The sequence below is a fragment of the Barbus barbus genome, assembly GCF_936440315.1.
Source record: "Barbus barbus genome assembly, chromosome: 1".
Taxonomy (NCBI): Eukaryota; Metazoa; Chordata; class Actinopteri; order Cypriniformes; family Cyprinidae; genus Barbus; species Barbus barbus.
Window position 1 is genome coordinate 24,434,736 of NC_136729.1, and position 21,440 is coordinate 24,456,175.

Below are 21,440 nucleotides of genomic sequence, written 5' to 3' on the forward strand. Positions count from 1 at the left end.
ACTGATGACCAGTTATACTTGATTAAGCATGAAAGGACCTCAAATAAAACAAAGTAGACAAGCCTACGAATATGAGCATTCTTAACATAATTTTGGACATTTTTAAAAGATCAGCATTGCATAATTTGTTGTCTAATGTAGAATGTGCTGGAGGTGTTGTGTTTTAATATAGCACTAATTTGTCACCTGCATACAAACGTGTCACTAGATGACAACACCTCGGAACTGTCAGTGGAGCACTAAAATTTGTGGTCGGCCACTTATGCCCATGACCCTGTAATAAGCTGCATTTCCTGTGGGAGGCCACATCCTGCTCTCTTTTAAAAAAAATAGATTGTGTCTAATTAGCAAAACCAACATCACCTATAATGTTAAATGGAAAACGCCTTTCTAGTAGAGGAATCAGTCAGTAGAGTCTTGTAAAAATTCTTTAAATGTTCCACTATGACCAGTCCTGGCGCTATGACACAATTAGAATTGAATTAAATTAGAAAGGATAAATGTCTGTGACCCGTTAAAAATAGGCTACTATGACATTTGTTTTCCGGGGATTAATTTTACATGCGCAAAAAGCAGCAAACAACAGAAAAGGAGGATTCACATGGTCATATCCAACCCATTCTCACTCCCTAGGCGTCAAAAACCGAAGCATGGTCAAGCGCCTTTAGCGTCACTGTGAAGACGCCAAAGGTGCCTCTCCTTGCTTTCAATTGGAAACATTCAGCGTCAATACACAGACGCCAAGGGCATGAGATGTTGTTTATCGCTATGAAATCAAGTTCAAGAAGTCTCATTCAGCTCACATCACGAGATTTGGCATCAGTTTACGTGTACAACACGTTGAGTCTGTAGTCCTAAATGTTTGGTATAAAATCTATTCTGTCTTTTGATTAATCACATTAGCGCCTTATTATTCGCTGCATTATAAATGTCATCCGAGGCTGATTGTGCGTTTCATTGCGTTTAACTAAATGAACACCTGCTAACTAGGGTGATTAAACGCTATCTGTCACGTGATATGATCTTTGATCAGTTAATTATTCATATCAGGTTCAAAGAAGTAAGTTGTATTTGTACTAAAATCATGGTAACCGCGGTAACTGTGGTTTTACTGTGATTATTTGAAGTTAAAGCGCATTGAACAGGACACCTACCATGCTATTACCACAGTAATTGTGGTTTTACTGTGATATTTGAAGTTAAAACACAACACACTTTACCATGCTTTTACCTCGGTAACTGTGGTTTTGCTGTGGTAGTTTTGGTAAAAAGCACAATAATTACAACGCTTATCTTGTTTTTACTGCCATAACTTTAGTTTTACTGTGATACATATAGTAGTAGGTCAATAACCACCAAACTTACTATGGTTTTAACACTATAATGGTAGTTTTGATGTGCTTTTACAACAAATATCACAGTAATCACAACACTTAACATGCTTTTAATACATTTTTAATGTAAAATCCAAAAACGATCATTTAAATCAGTATTTTTTCCATCTTGCAGTTCATTCATACCATTTTATATCTTAAATATTTTGCCACTATAAACAACCCAGTCAACCCAGTCTTGTTTGTGGAGAGGTATTCATTCAGAAAGAGAGAAGACAGAAAGAAGACATTTGCAGTGGTAGGTCAGTGTTAGATTTACCCTTTTATCAAATATTCCTGCTTATAATTTGCACAGCATTTGTTGTTTCTTAAACTTTGTCTTAAAAACTCCCCATAGCCCCATTAGTAAGAAGAACTGTAAACAAAGTCTCGCATCAGAGTATTAATCTCAAAACTCTGGCCAATTGCTAATACCTAGAATATCAAAATCAACTGCGGGCGGGAGATCGTTTTCCTATTTAGCGCCCAAACTCTGGAACAATCTACCTAACACTGTTCGGGAAGCTGACACACTCTGCCAGTTTAAATCTAGATTAAAGACCCATCTATTTAACCTGGTTTACACATAATACACTATCGCATTTCTATAATTCAAATCCGTTAAAGGATTGTTAGGCTGCATTAATTAGGTCAATCGGAACCGAGAACACTTCCCAAAACACTTCCCAAAACAATTAGAAGAATGGCATCTACGCTAATATTAGTCTGTTTCTTTCTTATTCCGAGGTCACCGTTGCCACCCGGATCCAGTCCATATCCAGATCAGATGGTCACTGCAGCCACCCGGATCCAGACTGTATCCAGATCAGATGGTCACTGCAGCCACCCGGATCCAGACTGTATCCAGATCAGATGGTCACTGCAGCCACCCGGATCCAGACTGTATCCAGATCAGATGGTCACTGCAGCCACCCGGATCCAGACTGTATCCAGATCAGATGGTCACTGCAGCCACCCGGATCCAGACTGTATCCAGATCAGATGGTCACTGCAGCCACCCGGATCCAGACTGTATCCAGATCAGATGGTCACTGCAGCCACCCGGATCCAGTCCGTATCCAGATCAGATGGTCACTGCAGCCACCCGGATCCAGTCCGTATCCAGATCAGATGGTCACTGCAGCCACCCGGATCCAGACTGTATCCAGATCAGATGGTCACTGCAGCCACCCGGATCCAGACTGTATCCAGATCAGATGGTCACTGCAGCCACCCGGATCCAGTCCGTATCCAGATCAGATGGTCACTGCAGCCACCCGGATCCAGACTGTATCCAGATCAGATGGTCACTGCAGCCACCCGGATCCAGACTGTATCCAGATCAGATGGTCACTGCAGCCACCCGGATCCAGTCTGTATCCAGATCAGATGGTGAATCAGCACCTAGTGATGACCTCTACAGCCCTGAATGTCAGCAGAGACCAGGAGTACTAGATGAGCCCCAGAGACTGGTCCCCAGTGAAGACACTGTCTCCAAGACGGCCATCGGGACAAGACCACAGGAACCAGAGGAGGCCTTTGCACAATCTGATTCTGCTTTAGCCTAGATTTAAACTGCTGATTTTGTCTAGCCAGAGGAGAATGACACTATTTTGACAAACTATTTCCCCGTCTAAATACTGTAAAGCTGATATAAAGCCACCCAGCTTTATATCAAGCTGATGTAAAGCTGCTTTGACACAATTTGCATTGTTAAAAGCGCTAGACTTGACTATTAATAATTCAGTATTTCAGTTTAACACTTGTACTATATTATATTGTACAAGTGTACTTTAGACAATCCTGCGACGTTTACTCTACTGCTATCGTTAGTCATTGCCTCAGCCACTGTACAGTCTCATTTGACACTATCGCAATATTTTAAATCAGTTTCACCCCTTCTTGGAAAGTTGTCAGATGTCCCACACAGTCAGAAAATTTATTGTCTATTGGCTTCTTAATAAATTGTTTCAAATTGGCCCCATCAGTTCATGTTCCAACTATACATGATCTGTCTCTCTGCACCTCGTAATTGATCTGTTTCCATGAGTGGAGATGCTAGTTTGATGTGTCGTGATTTATAAAATCTTTGATTAATTTGTCATAACCAGATCAATTACACTAACAGCCCTGTTGGCATGTAATCATGTTTAAAAGAATTCATATGAATATAGTTTGCTATTAATGACCTACTTTTAATACTTATTACTTGAATGCATGCAACATTTACTTATGCAACATCTTTACAGAGGCTGCTTTCATGGTCTAAAAAAACAAAACCCACAGTAATGTATAAACCGATAAGTTGCTTGTAATGTAATAATATTTCCTGTCTTTCTGTCTTACAGGATTACTTGCAGATAAAGCTGTCCTTCTGCATCATCCACATGCCCCACACATACAGAAATGCCACCTGGATATAATTCAAATCTTATAATTAATATATTAAACCCATCCCCTAGCCAGTCAGATAGTTCCAGTATCACCTTTTAGTCAATTACATTAAGAAAATGCATATAGGCCTACCGTTTTTTTGTTTTTTTTTATAAAAGCATTTTCATTCTGAAAATAGTTAACATTTACAATTATTATGTTACGAACTACAAATTATACCCCTACTCAAAGAGAAAAATGGGGGGGGGGGGGGGGTTTCCTATGCACGCACACACACACACACGAGCAAATGATATACCGTTTTCCCCATGCAACACGAATCCATTCGTAACAATTATAACTAAAAAAAATTAATTAGCTTTGCATTTAGTCACAGTTTTTTAGGGAGTTTTGTTACATATTTCTGAGTTACATACCTGTTCCCATTTGTTTCAAATTTTTTTCTTTTACTTTTCAGTTATCTTTTGCTATAATTAATTGCCTCTATCTGGATATATTTTTTATAATTAACTGTTTTTTTATTCTTCATAGTGGCAAAAACGAGCTTGGATGCAGTGCAGTAGTTCTGGCATGTTTGTCTAAATGAGTTTGACATTTCAATAAATACTGTGAAATACTTACAAAACGACGCGTGTTCATTATGCTTTCTTCTTTCTTTTTTTTCTTTTAGTTTTTATTCCTAGAGTTCAAATTTTAGAGAACGGCAAATCAAAGAAACACAAAAGTGATTAATTGTATACCTTTAAGACACTATATATACATACAGTGCAAATGTTATAAGCACGTCATTTGATTAGTAAATGCGCTTGTCTTTGGTCAAAAAAAAAAATATCTTTGCATCACACAAATAATTCTGTAATTTTAAAATGTAATTTTTATATCATATCACGCACCGTAGCGCTTCTGCGAGCAGAGAATATATATATATATTCGATATAACAAATACATAGAATAAATAAATCTTTACTTAAATAATAAATTAAGAAAACGAATGAAAAAACTGTGCAACAAGTAGCCTAGTAGTTTCGGTTCATTTTTGTGCAGCGCAAAAGGAAACCGCAGAATCCTATTTGTCTTTACGCCTATTTCACTAAAGCACAAATATTTGTTTGTGGTGTGAATGTACACAAATAAAAGCAAACCTTTTTCAATTCCGATTATCTTTGTGACTAAAAGGCAGGCATGTGCACACCAAAGGGGGCTTGAGCACCTGCCCTTTTTCTTCCTCGAGAGAAAGTGCCCTTTTTTCTGGCGAGTTTTCCTTTTTTTTAATTTTTTTTAAATAAATGAATATATATATATATATGTGTGTGTGTGTGTGTGTGTGTGTGTGTGTGTGTGTGTGTTTCTGTTTGCGCACAGCTTTCCCTGTCAAACAAATAAAAAAATCAAAATATAAGTTCGGGTAGGTCGGAAAATGTTGAGACTGTCAAGTTCCGATGCCTTTCTCCCCTTCGCTTCTCCGCGCAGCGCGCAGCACAGCAGTGTAGCGTTGCGCACATTGAGCCGATTGAGCCCTCCCTCCCTTTCCAGTTGTGTTTGTCTTTGTGTAGTAGAGGCAGTGTTGCCAAGTGGGCTACTTTAACACTGTTGCCGCAGGTTATTTTTGATGTCTGTGGGTTGAAGCGACCCCAATAACGTGCTTTTTAGCCCCTGGAGTGCGAAATGAATCAGGTGAACCCCTACCAAAAAATTTGTATTTTACCCTCCGGAACACGATTTTTACCGGGGAACACCCCTCGAAATGCGATTTACAGGTAATTATCCAAAAGTCAAATATAGTTCATTTGTCTTGCTAACTCATTAGCTACCATATAATAAGTTAGCTAAAGTTTAGCTAAGGCAATATAGGCTATCATGGGCATATATATTACATTTACATTTAGCAGACGCTTTTATCCAAAACAACTTACAAATAAGGACAATGGAAGCAATCAAAACCAACAAAAGAGCAATGATATGCAAGTGCTATAACAAGTCTCAGTTAGCTTAACCCAGTACACAGGTTTTTTTATATAATTTTTTTTATTATATAATAAATAAAAAGAAAACATGGAAAAGAAAAAGAATAGAGCAAGCTAGTGTTAGAGGACTTTTTTTGCATTTGTTAATTGTATAATAAAAAAAAAGAAAGAAAACAGATAGAATACAAAGAGATTAGAAAAGCTAGTGTTAGTTTTAAAAGAATAATATTAGAATAGAGCGTGCTAGAGTTAGAAGGTCAAGTAAAGATGGAAGAGATGTGTTTTTAGCCGTTTCTTGAAGATGGGTAAGGATTCAGCTGCTCGGATTGACTTGGGCAGGTCATTCCACCAGATGGGAACAGTTAATGAAAAAGTCTGTGAAAGTGATTTTGTGTCTTTGGCATGGCACAATAAAGCAACGTTCACTTGCAGAACGCAAGCTTCTAGAGGGCACATAGGTCTGAATTAATGAATTTAGGTAAAAGGGTGCAGAGCCAGAGGTGGTTTTGTCGGCAAACATTAATGCCTTGAATTTAATGCGAGCAGCTATTGGTAGCCAGTGCAAATTGATAAACAGAGGTGTGACGTGCATTCTTTTCGGCTCATTAAAAATTAATCTTGCTCCTCAATATTGTTACGGGGCGAACAAGACGTGAGGCGTGCGGATCCATGTGCAAGCTTTTATTAAAAGGCGAGGTCACAAAACAAGCAAGGTTCATATAATGGCAAACAGGAACATCACAGGCAAGACAAAGAGTAATCCTAGGGCAAGCGTGGGTCGACGACCGGCAAACAATATCCAACAGGGCAAGGCAGAGAGATAATCCAGGTACACGAGCAGTAGTCCAAGAGAGGTGCAAACTGAGTCCAAACGAATGAAACAACACGAAACAACTGGAGTGTGAGGGAATTAAAATAAATTGGTAAGTCAGTCAGAGTTGTGTTAATATAACGTTTTGTTTAGAAAAAAATTAAAACAAATATGAAAAGTGCCCTTTTTTTCCACTTGAGCCCCTGCCCCTCAAAATATCTGTGCAGGTCCCTGCTAAAAGCAGTAGCCTATTTGCTTCCACTGTTAGAAGGAAAAAATTTAAATGATTGCGCTGGCGCCACATGCGCGCGCACAGTTAAGCTTCGCTACCTTGACAATAATGCAGCCTGTTCATTATCAACGGCAAGGCTAAGGGTTAATCCAGGAAACACGGTCAAGAATCAAAACACTAGAAAAGGCAAGGCAAGGCTATGACAACTGAGAAGACTCTGTAGAGTAGCTAGGATATATGCTAAACAATACTCGGCCCTGACAGAGAGGAAGTCCAAGGCTTATAAAAGCGTGTGATCAGTGAAATCAGATGAGTGTGTCGTCAGTGCAATGGATGATGGGAACTGTAGTCCAATGGTGAAGTGCCAGTAGTGTAGTGTAGTGCAAGAGTCCATGCAGTGAGCGAGTGACCTCTGGTGGTGAGCGAATGGAAGTTCATGGCCAGGATTCGTGACAATTATATTAGGCCTACAATAACACTAAAATAATTAAATCAATGTATTTTCTTGTGCAACATAAACAAATAATTAGTGAAAATATGTCCCTCTCCTTTGTGCAGTCATTATTCTAAATATATACTTGAAACTAGCATAGAAAACATTAGTTAGTTAATACTTAGTTAATAAAATTAGTGACTGCTAAAGAAGACCATGGTCTCTATGTGAACTGATTATTTTGTAGACATCTGTTGAAAAATGAAACAACACGAAACAACTGGAGTGTGAGGGAATTAAAATAAATTGGTAAGTCAGTCAGAGTTGTGTTAATATAACGTTTTGTTTAGAAAAAAATTAAAACAAATATGAAAAGTGCCCTTTTTTTCCACTTGAGCCCCTGCCCCTCAAAATATCTGTGCACGTCCCTGCTAAAAGGAGTAGCCTATTTGCTTCCACTGTTAGAAGGAAAAAATTGAAATGATTGCGCTGGCGCCACATGCGCGCGCACAGTTAAGCTTCGCTACCTTGACAATAATGCAGCCTGTTCATTATCAACGGCAAGGCTAAGGGTTAATCCAGGAAACACGGTCAAGAATCAAAACACTAGAAAAGGCAAGGCAAGGCTATGACAACTGAGAAGACTCTGTAGAGTAGCTAGGATATATGCTAAACAATACTCGGCCCTGACAGAGAGGAAGTCCAAGGCTTATAAAAGCGTGTGATCAGTGAAATCAGATGAGTGTGTCGTCAGTGCAATGGATGATGGGAACTGTAGTCCAATGGTGAAGTGCCAGTAGTGTAGTGTAGTGCAAGAGTCCATGCAGTGAGCGAGTGACCTCTGGTGGTGAGCGAATGGAAGTTCATGGCCAGGATTCGTGACAATTATATTAGGCCTACAATAACACTAAAATAATTAAATCAATGTATTTTCTTGTGCAACATAAACAAATAATTAGTGAAAATATGTCCCTCTCCTTTGTGCAGTCATTATTCTAAATATATACTTGAAACTAGCATAGAAAACATTAGTTAGTTAATACTTAGTTAATAAAATTAGTGACTGCTAAAGAAGACCATGGTCTCTATGTGAACTGATTATTTTGTAGACATCTGTTGAAAAATGAAACAACACGAAACAACTGGAGTGTGAGGGAATTAAAATAAATTGGTAAGTCAGTCAGAGTTGTGTTAATATAACGTTTTGTTTAGAAAAAAATTAAAACAAATATGAAAAGTGCCCTTTTTTTCCACTTGAGCCCCTGCCCCTCAAAATATCTGTGCACGTCCCTGCTAAAAGGAGTAGCCTATTTGCTTCCACTGTTAGAAGGAAAAAATTGAAATGATTGCGCTGGCGCCACATGCGCGCGCACAGTTAAGCTTCGCTACCTTGATAATAATGCAGCCTGTTCATTATCATAATGAAATGCAGTCAGTCAAACATATGAAAAAACAAAACAAAACACTGCTCAGTTTAAATATATAGTAAAATCTGTGCCGTTAAGCGTTATCACTGTACCCGTGTGATGTTGCAAAACATTTAGTAAATATTTTTTTCTCTCTAAAAACGCAATTTTTTATACTCGTAGCGCATGTTAACCATGGAGCAAACCTTTTAAATATTTTGATTAAAAAATGACTTTTTAAACCGTTTAAGTGATTGTAATAATCGGTCAAATTCTATACGGTCGGTTTACGGTTAATGAACATCCCTAGTTAAAATCAACGCATGTCGGCTCCTTGGAGGAAGTGCTTAATTTGTAAATTGTGAGGTCCTGGAACAAGAAGAGGTAACGGAGAATTCGCGCAATTGCTTAATTGATTATCTTGCACCAGTTGCTTTTATAGTGTTCACATTGTAGGCTACTCTGATTCATTAGGAGGGTGGTCCTCCCACTCTCTGGATCAGGATGTCTTTCCTCCTCAGTGTCTTCACGTGATAGAAGATTGTCAACAAGATGTCCTATTTCAGGACCCTCAGTGTCCTCCAAGGTCTCTTATAAGGGGATCTATTCCATCCTCCTCTTCTGCTATCATATGTTGCCCAAACTCTGAACCCTGCTTGACCACATCATCCTCAACACCTTCTGAGATGTTAGGAGGTTCAGTTTCTTCCTCCCCAACCTGGGCACTGGCTGCCTCTGTTGGATCCTCAATTGTTTCAGTGTTTTCCACCAGTGTGTTATTTTCTAAAACAGGACTTCCTTCCTCTTTTAGCGCTAATGACTCCTCTTCCATTTTATATAATTTAATTTACAAAGATTTGTTTTATTTTTAAAATAATTACATTTAATTTCTCTAAAGTAAATCAACGTTTAGCCCACGAAACACGCATGCCTCAACTATTTTGCGTCTGTACTGGAGTGCGTGCTTGTTGCCATGGGCACCTAGAGCGAGAGCCAATCGCAGGCGTTCGCTGTGTCCTTGTTAATATTAATGAGACGCAGCGGCGTGACCGGAAATACTCCACTGCGCATGCCCAGCCCCGCGCCACTGCTGCTTCTAACAACAACAAGCGGTAGTAAGCAATATGGCCGACTTAGGGAAGAAGTACTGCGTGAACTGCTTGGCAGATGTTACGAATTTGCGGATTCGCTGTGCCGAATGCCAGGATATTGAACTTTGTCCGGAGTGCTTCTCCGCGGGTGCCGAAATCGGTAACCACAGGCGATGGCACGGCTATCAGCAAGTTGACGGCGGGCGCTTCTCGCTCTGGGGTCCCGAAGCAGAGGGAGGATGGACTAGCAGGGAAGAGCAGTCGCTGCTCGATGCTATCGAGCAATATGGATTTGGTAACTGGGTACGATTCACAAATGAGTGCGATATTCATGCGGCTTTAGTAAACTTCCTTTGCATTGCACAATGGTCAGGTTTAAACTGCAACAAATGATGCATTGTTTACTGAAGAAACTTTGAAATAGTTTAAGAACCAAGCAGATCTCCTAGGTTTGTGCAGCACATTGGTTCTCAAACCTCTCCACGACGGACCCCCTGTATTGCACACTTTGTATGTCTGTCTCCCTATATTATCTTCTTCTTTGGTGTTTATTGGCGGCTGGCAACCTAGCTTATTGGTGCATTACCGCCACCAACTGGAAGTCTCCCTATATCTGACACACCCAGTTCAGGTCTTGCAGTCTCCACTAAATGAGCTGATGAGTTGAATCAGGTGTGATAGATGAGCGAGACATACAAAATGTGCAGGGCTGGGGGTACTCCAGGACAGGTTTGAGAACCACTGTATTAAAGGATTATTTATCCCAATGAAATTAATTCCAGAAATTAATTTTACAACCCATTTACAGTTTTGCTCATTCATAACAGCTGCACAATATGGAGTTTCTATTGAAAGAACAAACTGTACTGTGCACTATTGCTGAAAGCAGGGGATATTCATTAATAGTTGTATTTGCATTAATATAATATATGCTAAGAAATAATAATGTTTGCGTTTGTAACTTTGGTATTATTATGACCTCCTGTGTGTTAAAGGCTTAGTTTAATTCTCATATTGTTTCAAACTCATAAGGCTTTCGCTATCTTCTAAACACAACCTGAATATATTTTTAATAAAACCTGATTAAATTTCTGTCCCTCAATTGAAAGCCTCAAAAAACATTGTAAACATTATCCAAACGAATCAAACGGTTGAATTTAACTTGCTTCTAAAGAGACGGTTGTTATATGTATTTGTGATTTGTAGATGAAATGATCAATGACATGCATTTGCTCTGACATGAGGGAGAGTAAATGACAGAATCTAATTTTTGAATGAACTAACTCTGTATCTTTATTTATTTCTGTGTGTTAGGAGGATATGGCAGCCCATGTGGGTGCATCACGCACCCCTCAGGAGGTCATGGACCATTATGTGAGCATGTATATCCATGGGAATCTGGGTAAAGCCTGCATCCCTGACAGCATCCCCAATCGCGTGACAGACCACACTTGTCCCAGCGGAGGTCCGCTGTCTCCTAGTTTGACTACCCCATTACTCCCATTAGACATATCTGTGGCAGAGCAGCAGCAGCTGGGATATATGCCTCTTCGTGATGACTACGAGATCGAATACGACCAAGAGGCAGAGAAACTCATCAGTGGCCTGTCTGTAAACTACGATGATGAAGATATCGAGATCGAGATGAAACGAGCCCATGTGGACATGTACGTGCGAAAGCTGCGTGAGCGCCAGCGACGCAAAAACATCGCTCGTGATTACAATTTAGTGCCAGCCTTTCTGGGACGGGACAAAAAGGATAAAGAGCGAGAACGACTAGGTGGGACAGGAGGGGTTGGGGGCATAGGTGGAGCTGTAGGATTGGGAGGTGGTACCACCATCATTCCGACAGGGTCGCTGGGCTCCTCTGTAGCAGCAACACCGAAACGCAAAATTACCAAGGAAGAGAAAGAGCATCGGACGAAACTACGTGCCCTCTGCCAATTCATGCCACAGCGTGAGCTTGAAGAATTCTTCGATAACATGCACAAAGAGCGCATGCTGCGGGCGAAAGTTCGGGAACTTCAGCGTTATCGGCGGAATGGCATCACGAGACTCGACGAGTCGGCCGAGTACGAGGCGGCACGTCACAAACGGGAAAAACGGAAAGAGAACAAAAGTATTGCTGGGTCGAAGAGAGGTAGCAGCGGCGGAGGAGGAGCGGCCGGGCTTGGAGGAGGAGTTGGAGCAGGAGGTGGGCTTGGCGGAGGTGGAGGAGTCAGTGCCATCAAAGAGGAGGGGAAGGACAGTGAGTTTTCAGCCATCGAGAACCTGTCTGGCTTTGAGCTGCTGTCTGATCGGGAGAAGGTACTGTGCAACTCTATGAACCTTAGTCCCACACGCTATCTGACTGTCAAGACTATCATCATCAAAGATCACTTACAGAAAAGGCAAGGCATTCCATCGAAAAGCCGTCTACCCAGCTACCTGGACAAGGTGCTGAAAAAACGAATTCTGAATTTCCTGTCGGAGAGCGGCTGGATATCCCGAGAAGCCTCCTAACTACACTGTCCAAAGATTTGGCTGTAAGAATAATGACTGTGTATATATATTTTTCTACTGTTTTTATATTGCATCTCAGAAAAGCCTGTGAGAACTAAATGACTGTAGGTGCCACACTACTGGTTGTGGACCTTCAGTCAGTCTAACATGTCTGTCATTGATCTCAAATTTTCTCATATAAACATGGTTATAGTACATAATCAGTATCCATAGGGAACTTTCCAGCAAGTTGTCCTGTGTAATACATCAGAATAACTCACAAAAACACATGGTCCCATGTTAAAATGCCTCCGATTTGAATGTGATTTTGAGTGTTGTTGAATGTTCCCTGCCATTAGAGTATAAACAGAATGTTTAATGTACAAATCTGATTTTTTAAATGGGTTCTGAGTTTCTTTTTTTGTAATAAGAAGGAAATTAGGTCAGATCCTTGTTCTGCTTGCCAAAAGTCTAAAGTTCCTGTGTTCTATCCTGAATTTGCCTTTTTGTGTTGGATGTATTTTGTTGTGTCAGTTGTGGGAATAAGAGTCACATGAAGCTTGCTCCATAATATCTAAATGTCTGAAGTTCATGTTTGATTATTATTATTTTTGTTGACCTTTGTGAGGTTATGTTACTATTGAGCATGTTTCAGAGGCTCAAGTTAAGTGGCACACATCCAGGCCATGATCACCAATGGAGAACAATTACCGCGATGCTCCTGTTTCAAGAGAGTATTATTCTGATTTGTTGGGTAAAGTGAAGGCTAAAGTTAAATACAGCATCAAGGCTTCTCATCTCAACATGTACACAATTTATAAGCTGAGACTGTATGTTACAACTACATACTACTATTTTTTTTTTAAATTTTCAAATGCCTTGACAAAATCTTCATGCAATACCAAATCTTAGAAAAACATATTTTTCCATGATTTTTTAATGCTGTTATTGACTGCTTGTGCCTACCCCAAAGCTGTAGAAAACTGTTCTCAAAGGCCAATGCAAAGGTTTAAATTTTACATAATTCTGAAATGTTTAATATATTAAGAGTCAAATAGAATAAATAGGTGCAGTCTAACTTTTAACCTTTTTTTTTTTTTTAAGTGTATACGATATTGGAAATAACAGTGTTTAGGCCAAGGTGGTGGTCCTCATCTGTTTTTATACCCTGTAATTTTTGCCCCTGACATTGGTACATATAAAGTCCCATAAACAGTCATTCATTGTCAAGTATGCTTATGTTGTGAGCCCTGAAGCATATGTACCCTGGTTGATGTTTTTTTATTCCTTTTCCTTGTAATTAATATTATATTTTAATATTAATTTGTACCACATCAAAAATGTACAAAGGTTAAGGTTTATTTTAGGTGTCTGTTTGATTGTTTTTCTTCACATTTCTATGATAGAAGGAACTACCCCACACCAAATTTATGACTAAAGCCATTAAAAGTAGATGTGTAGCGTTGTACTTGGAGAGAAGCTCATCCAAGATAGATGTAGGATATTGTCTGTGACCCGTTGATAAATGATGAATGTAGGTATGAATGTAGGTAAGACACTATGTTATATAAGGAAATTATGAGGCAAATGTGGAGGGGTCTCTTCTTTTTCCATGGTATTCTGTCACTGCCTTTGCTACATTTGTTTAAAGGTGTTTCCATGTTTAGAAAGGGTTATTCTTCAGGTTTTGCTTTATGGTTATAGGAAACAGGATCACTGGTTAAAGAACCCAATCCATTCTTCAAGACTAGTTTAGTCATGCTTACCAACCTTTTTTTTTTCAGAGAGCATAATTATCTTTCTAAAGTAAAACCTGATTTGAAAAAATAAATAAATAAATGGGAGCAGGGATGAGACTGAACATGACATCACAAAGACACTATCACAAGTAAAATTTTATAATTTTGTTTTAGAGACAATGTGACATTTAAAAATGATGTTTTTTTGCTTAGATGTGACATGCTTTCTGATAAAATTATCCATTTTGGAAGGATAATATTTGTCAAAATGTTGAGTATGTGGATTTTATTGCATATGTCATGTTATTTCCTACTTTGTATTAAAGTGTTGAAATATAACCTTTTGTCTGTTTAAAAAAGAAAAAAGAAAAGGTGCCCTTGCCTAAAACTGAAGAAATGTTCATATCAGAAGGGATAATCTAAATAGAATCTATAAGAAAACTGCCATTTATAGTATTTTAACAGTCATGTTTTTATATGAGCCATTTAAGAAATATATCCAAATATGTACACTATATACTTTCATTCAAATAACCTAATTATACCACCTTGCCCCTTTCGTTTCACCAAAAAGAACAAACCCATAGAAAATGTAATAATGACTACATTTGGAAAGAGGTACATGTTTTATTTGACAGTCGTCTGCTTGTTCACATAGATGGAAAAGTTACCCTTTTAAATCTTACGTTCATATTTTTCCATTAGCATGGCATCATTCTACTCATATTACAACCACAATTTCTAAATGACTGATCTCTCAAGCAACCTTAAATAGCCATCCTTCTGTTTCCCAGCTCTTCACAAAACATCAGTAGTTATTACAATCTGTGGACTGAAGTGTGACATTTCATCAGGTTTCCACACTGAAAGTTAGCAAGTACAACTGCTAGTAGGTAAATTGTAAAATTATACATTTTATTTTTGGATAAAATATTACTCCAAGTTCTGTAAATCCGACTAATTATTCTCTCATACAAATAAATTCAAAAACCGGCATAACACTGAAAAAAAAAAAAGGAATCTCACAACTGCTGTCATAGACGTCACCAAACTGGTAACATTCTTCAATAAAGTAATTAATAAGAGCAAATAAGTATAATAAGTATAAAATGTGTTCAACAAGGTAATATGCTGCAGCGTTTCTTTAAAAGCTTTAGATTCTTCAAAAGATACTGTTTCTTTAAATCTCAGAAGTCCCTGGAATGGAAATGATCCTCCAGAGAATACTGTTAAAGCCAATTCAATTCACAGATTTAATTCTCTGAATCTTCTACCACATACACACTCAGCAGCTCTTATATTTTTATTGATAATCATTATTAAATCACAAACATTAGTCTGGGATTGTCTTTCAGTTGTCAATATATTGGATTTCACCTCTCAGAGGCACCTGTAACAAAGAAAAAAAAAATCTGTAGAACCTAAGACCAGCTAAATTACAGAAACCGATCAGTTGACCAGGCAATAACCATCATAGTGTGTACTACCAGTTAGGGGGCTTTGACTACACCCACCAGAGCTGGCCGGAGGGTGCGACCGTGCAGCTTGTAGCCCACTTTGGTAACTACAGCTACGGTACCTGGCTCCTTGCCCTCAACAGGTGCATGAAAGACAGCCTCATGCTCATAAGGGTCAAACTTCTGACCATCAGGGTTAAGCTTAACAAGACCGTGTTTTTGGAAGACCTTTTGGATCTGCACCTCAGTCATTACAAGGCCGTCATAAAGATTTTTTAGGTGCGGATTTGCAGTAGATATTTCAGTTTTTGGTACGCTTTCGGTTGCCTTCTCCAAGATGTCAGCCACTTCCAAGAGATCTTTACAGAAGCCCTGGATTCCTAAGAAAAGAGATGAGAGATAAAACATTTAACAAATTGACCTGATCCAGAAATGTCCATTCATAAAAACTGCTTATAAAATAATTACAATAGCTTACCATAAAGCTTAGCATCATCAATAAACTTTTGACTCCTTTGCCTAAGGTTCTCAGTGTCTGCTAGAGCCCGCTTGTATTTATCCTTTAGCAAAAGACAATTAAAAAATTGATCAGACAATGAACAACAAACTACAAAGATAAAAGAAAAACACTTGTTATAAAAGTGAAAAAAAAAAACTCAATAACTATTTGTAATGTTTTTATAAATACCTGCAATAACTGGTTTTATTTATTTTTTTATTTTTAAATGCATTCCATTTATTTTGTATAAGAATATTATAAAGAATATTGACAATGTGCTGGATTTACTGTAATGATTAACCTGAATGCTTCACTTGTAAAGAAATGATTAGGCTTGTGTAGAGATTCAAAGACATCCTGAGTAAGTCTGTGACACTTTACAGCTGATTTGCAGGCAAGTAAATCTTCTGAACATCAGTAATCTGAAACATGACCCTGCTGAATGCACTTCTTAAAAAAAAAAAAAAAAGAAAAAAAAAAAGCATTTGTTTAAAATGAATATAAATAAAAATGGATAAAAGTGTCCTCGGGGCCTGCAGAAAGTACAAGGGCAATTGAAGCACACCCTAATGTGTGGGGCAAATTACATGGTTATGAACTGCAAGAAAAACAACTAGAGATGCACAATATTGGATTTGCAGATATCCGATATGCCAATATTTTTCAACTCGTTTTGGCCGATACTGATATATTTTCCTTTTTTTTGGAAACAACACCAAGTCTCTCCAGTGCAGAAATAATAAGCAAAATATTTTTAATTTTGGTTAGTTTTTAACGAGAAATTATTTGTTAGAATTAAATAAAAAATAATGAAGGTTTTTTAACAGTACATTGAAGCTTTGAAAATAACTATAAATAAACTATATCAATCGCTGCATTTTTCCCCAGAAAGATGCAGTGTTAGCCCTAACATTTAATTTTAAGATTTAACATTTGTAGATGGTCTAAAACAAAAGAGTTGTAAAAATTCTGAAAATCTTTTAGAGCTCATGATTTGTTTAAAAAATAAAACATTACACATTAATGAATAAATCAGTATACAATTATTTAAATTTACAAGTGCCATGTTTGTGATTTTTTGTTTTTCATGAAAGCAATAGCTTCTGACCATTAGATCAAAATATACTCATTATTATCAATTACTGCTTTATTTAATCAGAAACAGTCTGTTATTTGTGCAGCCTATTTTACTTTTAATTTAGTTAGAAGTAGGCCAACAGCACCCCCTACTGAATTAAAACCCTTAAAGGAACGGGCATCCCTAAAATATTGTGCATCCCTAAAAACAACAGGTGCTAAGACTAAGAACAATTAAGAGCAATACCGTAATATCTTTTAGCTGATCTTCCAGTTGCGTCTTTTCTTCTATGAAGGCTTTCTCAGCTGCACTGGGCTCTGGCTTCTCTTCTTCAGTCCCAGTTCCTGAGCTTTTCTGTTGGGCTGCTGTGCAAAGGAGGCGTGGAGTCGCCCTGAGAAGTTAAAAGATGAGAATATTCACTAAAACTGCCTTTGTGTTACAGGTTATATACATTGTGATTATGCAACCAACCTATGGAAAGAGTGTTTGCTACTGTCAAAACAGGCTTATTCTTAAAGGAAGAATTCTCCTGAAAACAATTGATTATTATTATTATTATTTCCAAAAGGAGGTTCAGATAATACTAGTAGAATGTTATTCTTTAACAACCTCAATGGCACGTGTTCTGCTGGCTAAGGGCCTCACTGAAGTACACAACTTCAATTGTAGCATCTTTGCTCATCAGTAGGCTCTTAGGGTGTCTTTTATCATTTTTGGAACTTCAAGTAGCAACATTTATTCTGTACTGTGACGTACATTCGAGTGTAACATTATCAAAAAAGGCCAAATGTAGGGCAGGGATTTCCTTCTATGCAATGGTTGTTGATTGGATTCTGAGATCTGGCAGGGACTCAAAAATGGAGGCAGACCAATGTGAGCTTGCAGGGTCAGTGTTTAAGTGGACTTAAGGATCAGGACAGTCCTGTACACTTAAAGGGTTAGTTCACCCAAAAAAGAAAATTAGCCTGTTATATACTCACCCTTGTCGACTCCAATTGGAGTTATATTAACAATTGTCCTGGCTTTTCTAAGCAGTCAAAAAAAGTTAAATAATATTGCGCACATCTGTAATAAAACGTGCCTCACATGGCTCTGGGGCATGAATAAAGGCCTCCTGTAGTGAATCCATGCATTTTTGTAAGAAAAAATATCCATATTTCAAACGTAATAAACACTTTTCTCTGACTTCTGCTGACTGTCGTACGCAGAAGCTGTTCTGGTGGATGACGTGGGACGTACGTGTTGCGCGCGCACCTCTGAGATATACTAGTTTCACAAGTTTGTTTACAGGAGCAAAGGAATCAAATTTTCCTTACTTTAGCAAAGTAAAACCAGTCTCCTCTTGGCTTATATCAAAATCCTCCGACATTTTTCTATACAAGTCCTCGTTTTGCGCTTCTAATTTGTGACCAGTGTTTTTTGTTCTCTCTCCGCGTTCGTCGCTAATCACGCATCTGTAATAAAATGTGCTTCACACGGCTCGGGGGGTGAATAAAGGCCTCCTATAGAGAATCCATGCGTTTTTGTAATAAAATATCAATTTTTCAAATGTAATACACACTTTTCTATAACTTCCGCCATCTGTCATACGGATGACGTAGGACGTCGGCGTTGCGTGATTAAAAACGAATGCGGAGAACAAAAAACGCCAGTCACAAATTAGAAGCATCGGAGGATTTTGATACAAGCCAAGAGACGACTGGTTTTACTTTGCTAAAGTAAGGAAACTTTGATTCTTTGCTCCTGTAAACAAACTCGCGAAACTAGTAAGTTATATCTCAGAGGCGCGCGCGCTACACATACGTCCTACGTCATCCACCAGAACAGTCAGCCGAATTGAGAGAAAAGTGTTTATTACGTTTGAAATATGGATATTTTTTCTTACAAAACGCATGGATTCACTACAGGAGGCCTTTATTCATGTCCCGGAGCCATGTGAGGCACCTTTTATTACAGATGTGCGCACTTTATTTAACGTTATTTTGACTGTTAAAGAGAAACACCCACCCACTGCAATAATAAAGCTTGGAATAGCCAGGACAATTTTTAATATTACTCCGATTGGATTCGTCTGAAAGAAGAAATTCATATACACCTAGGATGGCTTGAGGGCGAGTAAAACACAGGCTAATTTTCATTTTTGGGTGAACTAACCCTTTAATTTTCATCGCAAGATCCAGTTAAGATATTTTGATTAATAATAATAATAAACAACAACAAGGTCAATTGCTAATGTAAAACATAACATCATTGACAATAAGATCTATGACATGCATTTAGAAAATAGTAATATTAGTGAATTTATATTTCATGCTGAATTTAACATTGTCTTTATGAATATTAATCGTAGATAAAAAAAAAATGGATAACTGCCTCTTTATGGGTAACAGTCAACTCTGAATGTATGACGAAAGTTTTACATTGGAGCATGTAAAGCATTATAACCTTAAACTGGTTAAGTTTATGGTAGGACATATTTAAATGACATGGGATTCTACAAAAATGTATGTATAAAACTAGGTCTACAACTAGTTAAGAGATAGTTTACACCAATCATGAGATGAAACAGTTTTAGTACAACTAGTATTCACTTCAGAACTAGCTTTGACACTAACTCGTGTCGGAAACGAGTTTTTAATAGGGGAAACTATTTTTAAAGGCTTAAGGAGATTGAAACCAAAATCCTGAACTCAGTGAAACATGTTCTGTATGTAATATGCAATGATATGATAAAAGACCTGAAAGACATTTAAGGAAAATTCACTGAGAAGCAACGATAATCCCATGTAACTAATCTGCAAAGGTATAAAGTGTCTGACAGGACAACTCAGACAATGCTGTCTAAACACTGTCACATGAAGGAATAACTGAGGGTCCTTAGAACATTAGCATCAATCATTCATTTGTGAACAGCTCACGCAACAGAAAGATCATTAATTTCCGTAAAAGCAATATACTTACCCAAGCTTGTATATCAACTACACACAATAACACTGCTGTGAAACCCTACCTTACAAGTGAAGGGGACGCTAGGATAGAGGAGCTCTGTCTGATCGCACGCACACACCAGCTCGCCATCTTCACTCAGTGTCCACGCTGAGAGAGCCCTGCAGCGCCAGGCTTCTCATTCAGCCAATCACAGCTTCTGTTCTTACGTGTTTGTCCTTCACCACCAATCCTCTTTCTAGTCAAAACTGACGCAATTCTGTAGTTTGGTTGAGAGGAAGGTCGAAACGTTCAGCACGTGACGAGGGACGGCGTCTTTCCTAGGCCAAATGAAGGTTACCTCACACTTTATTACTCAACTGCGCTGAGCGTTTACATCACGCCAGGTCCATCACTTCAGGAGACTTAAAACCTGCTGTCAGATGCATTTAATCAGTATGGGAAGATGCGTGTTTACACTGGATAATGTAAAAGTAAGATGCAGACATGACATAAACATTGACAGAAATTCTTGTACAGTGGTGAAACTATGACATGAAGTCTCTGAATGAACTCTAATTTGATATTTTCATCATTTGATTATCACAATTTGAAGTTTATTGGTAGCAGTTGCCAGTATTCAGAATTAAAGTAGGAAATTTGTTTGTGAATTTTCTTTCAGGTTATAAAGCAGACAGCTGACATTGTTTGCTCTTTATATTTAGGCCAGTAATCCTCTGACTCTCAGTCAGCCCAGTCTGTCTCTTGGACAGTAAATCATCTGAGAGACTGAGGTAAGGATATCCTAACGTGTATCCTGATTTAGGCTTAGAAATAATTCCTGGTTGAATAAGGATTATTATTATTTTTTCTCTACAAACATTTCAACCAAGAAAGAGAATTTCTTTGGCCTCACGTTTGACCCGATGGCCCTTTCGAAGTCAAGATGTTGTCATTAAATTGAATGGTTAGCACTGTGCCGGTGTTTTATCATTTTTTCTACATACATGGATTTGATTCCTGCATTAATGTTAGACTTTGGGTTGGTATACTTGTGTCTGCAATATAATGTACATACATACACACACACACACACACACACACACACACACACACAAATATTAATATATGTAATATATACATTGCATAAGCATATATATACATTCAAATATGTATGTGTGTGTATATATTTATATATATATATATATATATATATATATATAGAGAGAGAGAGAGAGAGAGACAGACAGACAGAGAGTACTCAACAGTGAGAAAAACCCTATGCAATTCTGTGTAGCATAATGTTTTAATTTTAATGTTTTTATTCATGAAATTGTTTCCACAAAAATATTTAGCAATTTATATTATATATAAAATATTTCAAGTCAGCTCAAGTCACCTATATTTGTATAGCACTTTATACAATACAGCTCATTTCAAAGTAGCTTCACATGGATAAACAAGAAAAATAATAGTATAATGATGGTTCAGAGATCAATTCTGCTGTAAAACACAGAAAAATTGTAGTGTCATTGTTCAGCTGAGGTCAGTTTAGTG

At 38.0% G+C, this 21,440-nt stretch overlaps 2 protein-coding genes across 4 annotated transcripts; one reads left to right on the top strand and one right to left on the bottom strand.

Moving 5' to 3' along the window:
- Window positions 1-9,699: 9,699 nt before the first annotated feature.
- On the top strand, window positions 9,700-14,255 carry LOC306869078 (transcriptional adapter 2-beta-like). Its single transcript, XM_079415672.1, has 2 exons — window positions 9,700-10,007; window positions 11,019-14,255. The coding sequence occupies exons 1-2, from the start codon at window positions 9,738-9,740 to the stop codon at window positions 12,204-12,206; spliced, it is 1,458 nt and encodes a 485-aa protein (XP_079271798.1). The 5' UTR covers window positions 9,700-9,737; the 3' UTR covers window positions 12,207-14,255.
- A 285-nt stretch (window positions 14,256-14,540) lies between these two features.
- On the bottom strand, window positions 14,541-20,067 carry LOC306872455 (grpE protein homolog 1, mitochondrial-like). Of its 3 annotated transcripts, none has more exons than XM_079421016.1 (5): window positions 19,969-20,067; window positions 17,205-17,349; window positions 15,860-15,941; window positions 15,439-15,761; window positions 14,541-15,314 (listed from the first exon to the last, which is right to left on the bottom strand). In XM_079421016.1, the coding sequence occupies exons 1-5, from the start codon at window positions 20,034-20,036 to the stop codon at window positions 15,276-15,278; spliced, it is 657 nt and encodes a 218-aa protein (XP_079277142.1). In that variant the 5' UTR covers window positions 20,037-20,067; the 3' UTR covers window positions 14,541-15,275. The 3 variants fall into 3 exon arrangements, with proteins under 3 accessions (XP_079277142.1, XP_079277144.1, XP_079277143.1); XM_079421018.1 differs by lacking the exon at window positions 19,969-20,067 and adding an exon at window positions 18,275-18,555; XM_079421017.1 differs by having other exon boundaries at window positions 15,275-15,761.
- Window positions 20,068-21,440: the final 1,373 nt, after the last annotated feature.

Coding starts and splice junctions, on each gene's coding strand:
- LOC306869078 (XM_079415672.1), top strand. CDS start 9,738: ATGGCCGACTTAGGGAAGAAGTACTGCGTGAACTGCTTGGCAGATGTT. Junction 10,008..11,018: donor AATATGGATTTGGTAACTGG/GTACGATTCACA, acceptor TCTGTGTGTTAG/GAGGATATGGCAGCCCATGT.
- LOC306872455 (XM_079421016.1), bottom strand. CDS start 20,036: ATGGCGAGCTGGTGTGTGCGTGCGATCAGACAGAGCTCCTCTATCCTA. Junction 17,350..19,968: donor GCGTCCCCTTCACTTGTAAG/GTAGGGTTTCAC, acceptor TTAACTTCTCAG/GGCGACTCCACGCCTCCTTT. Junction 15,762..15,859: donor TGATGATGCTAAGCTTTATG/GTAAGCTATTGT, acceptor CTCTTTTCTTAG/GAATCCAGGGCTTCTGTAAA.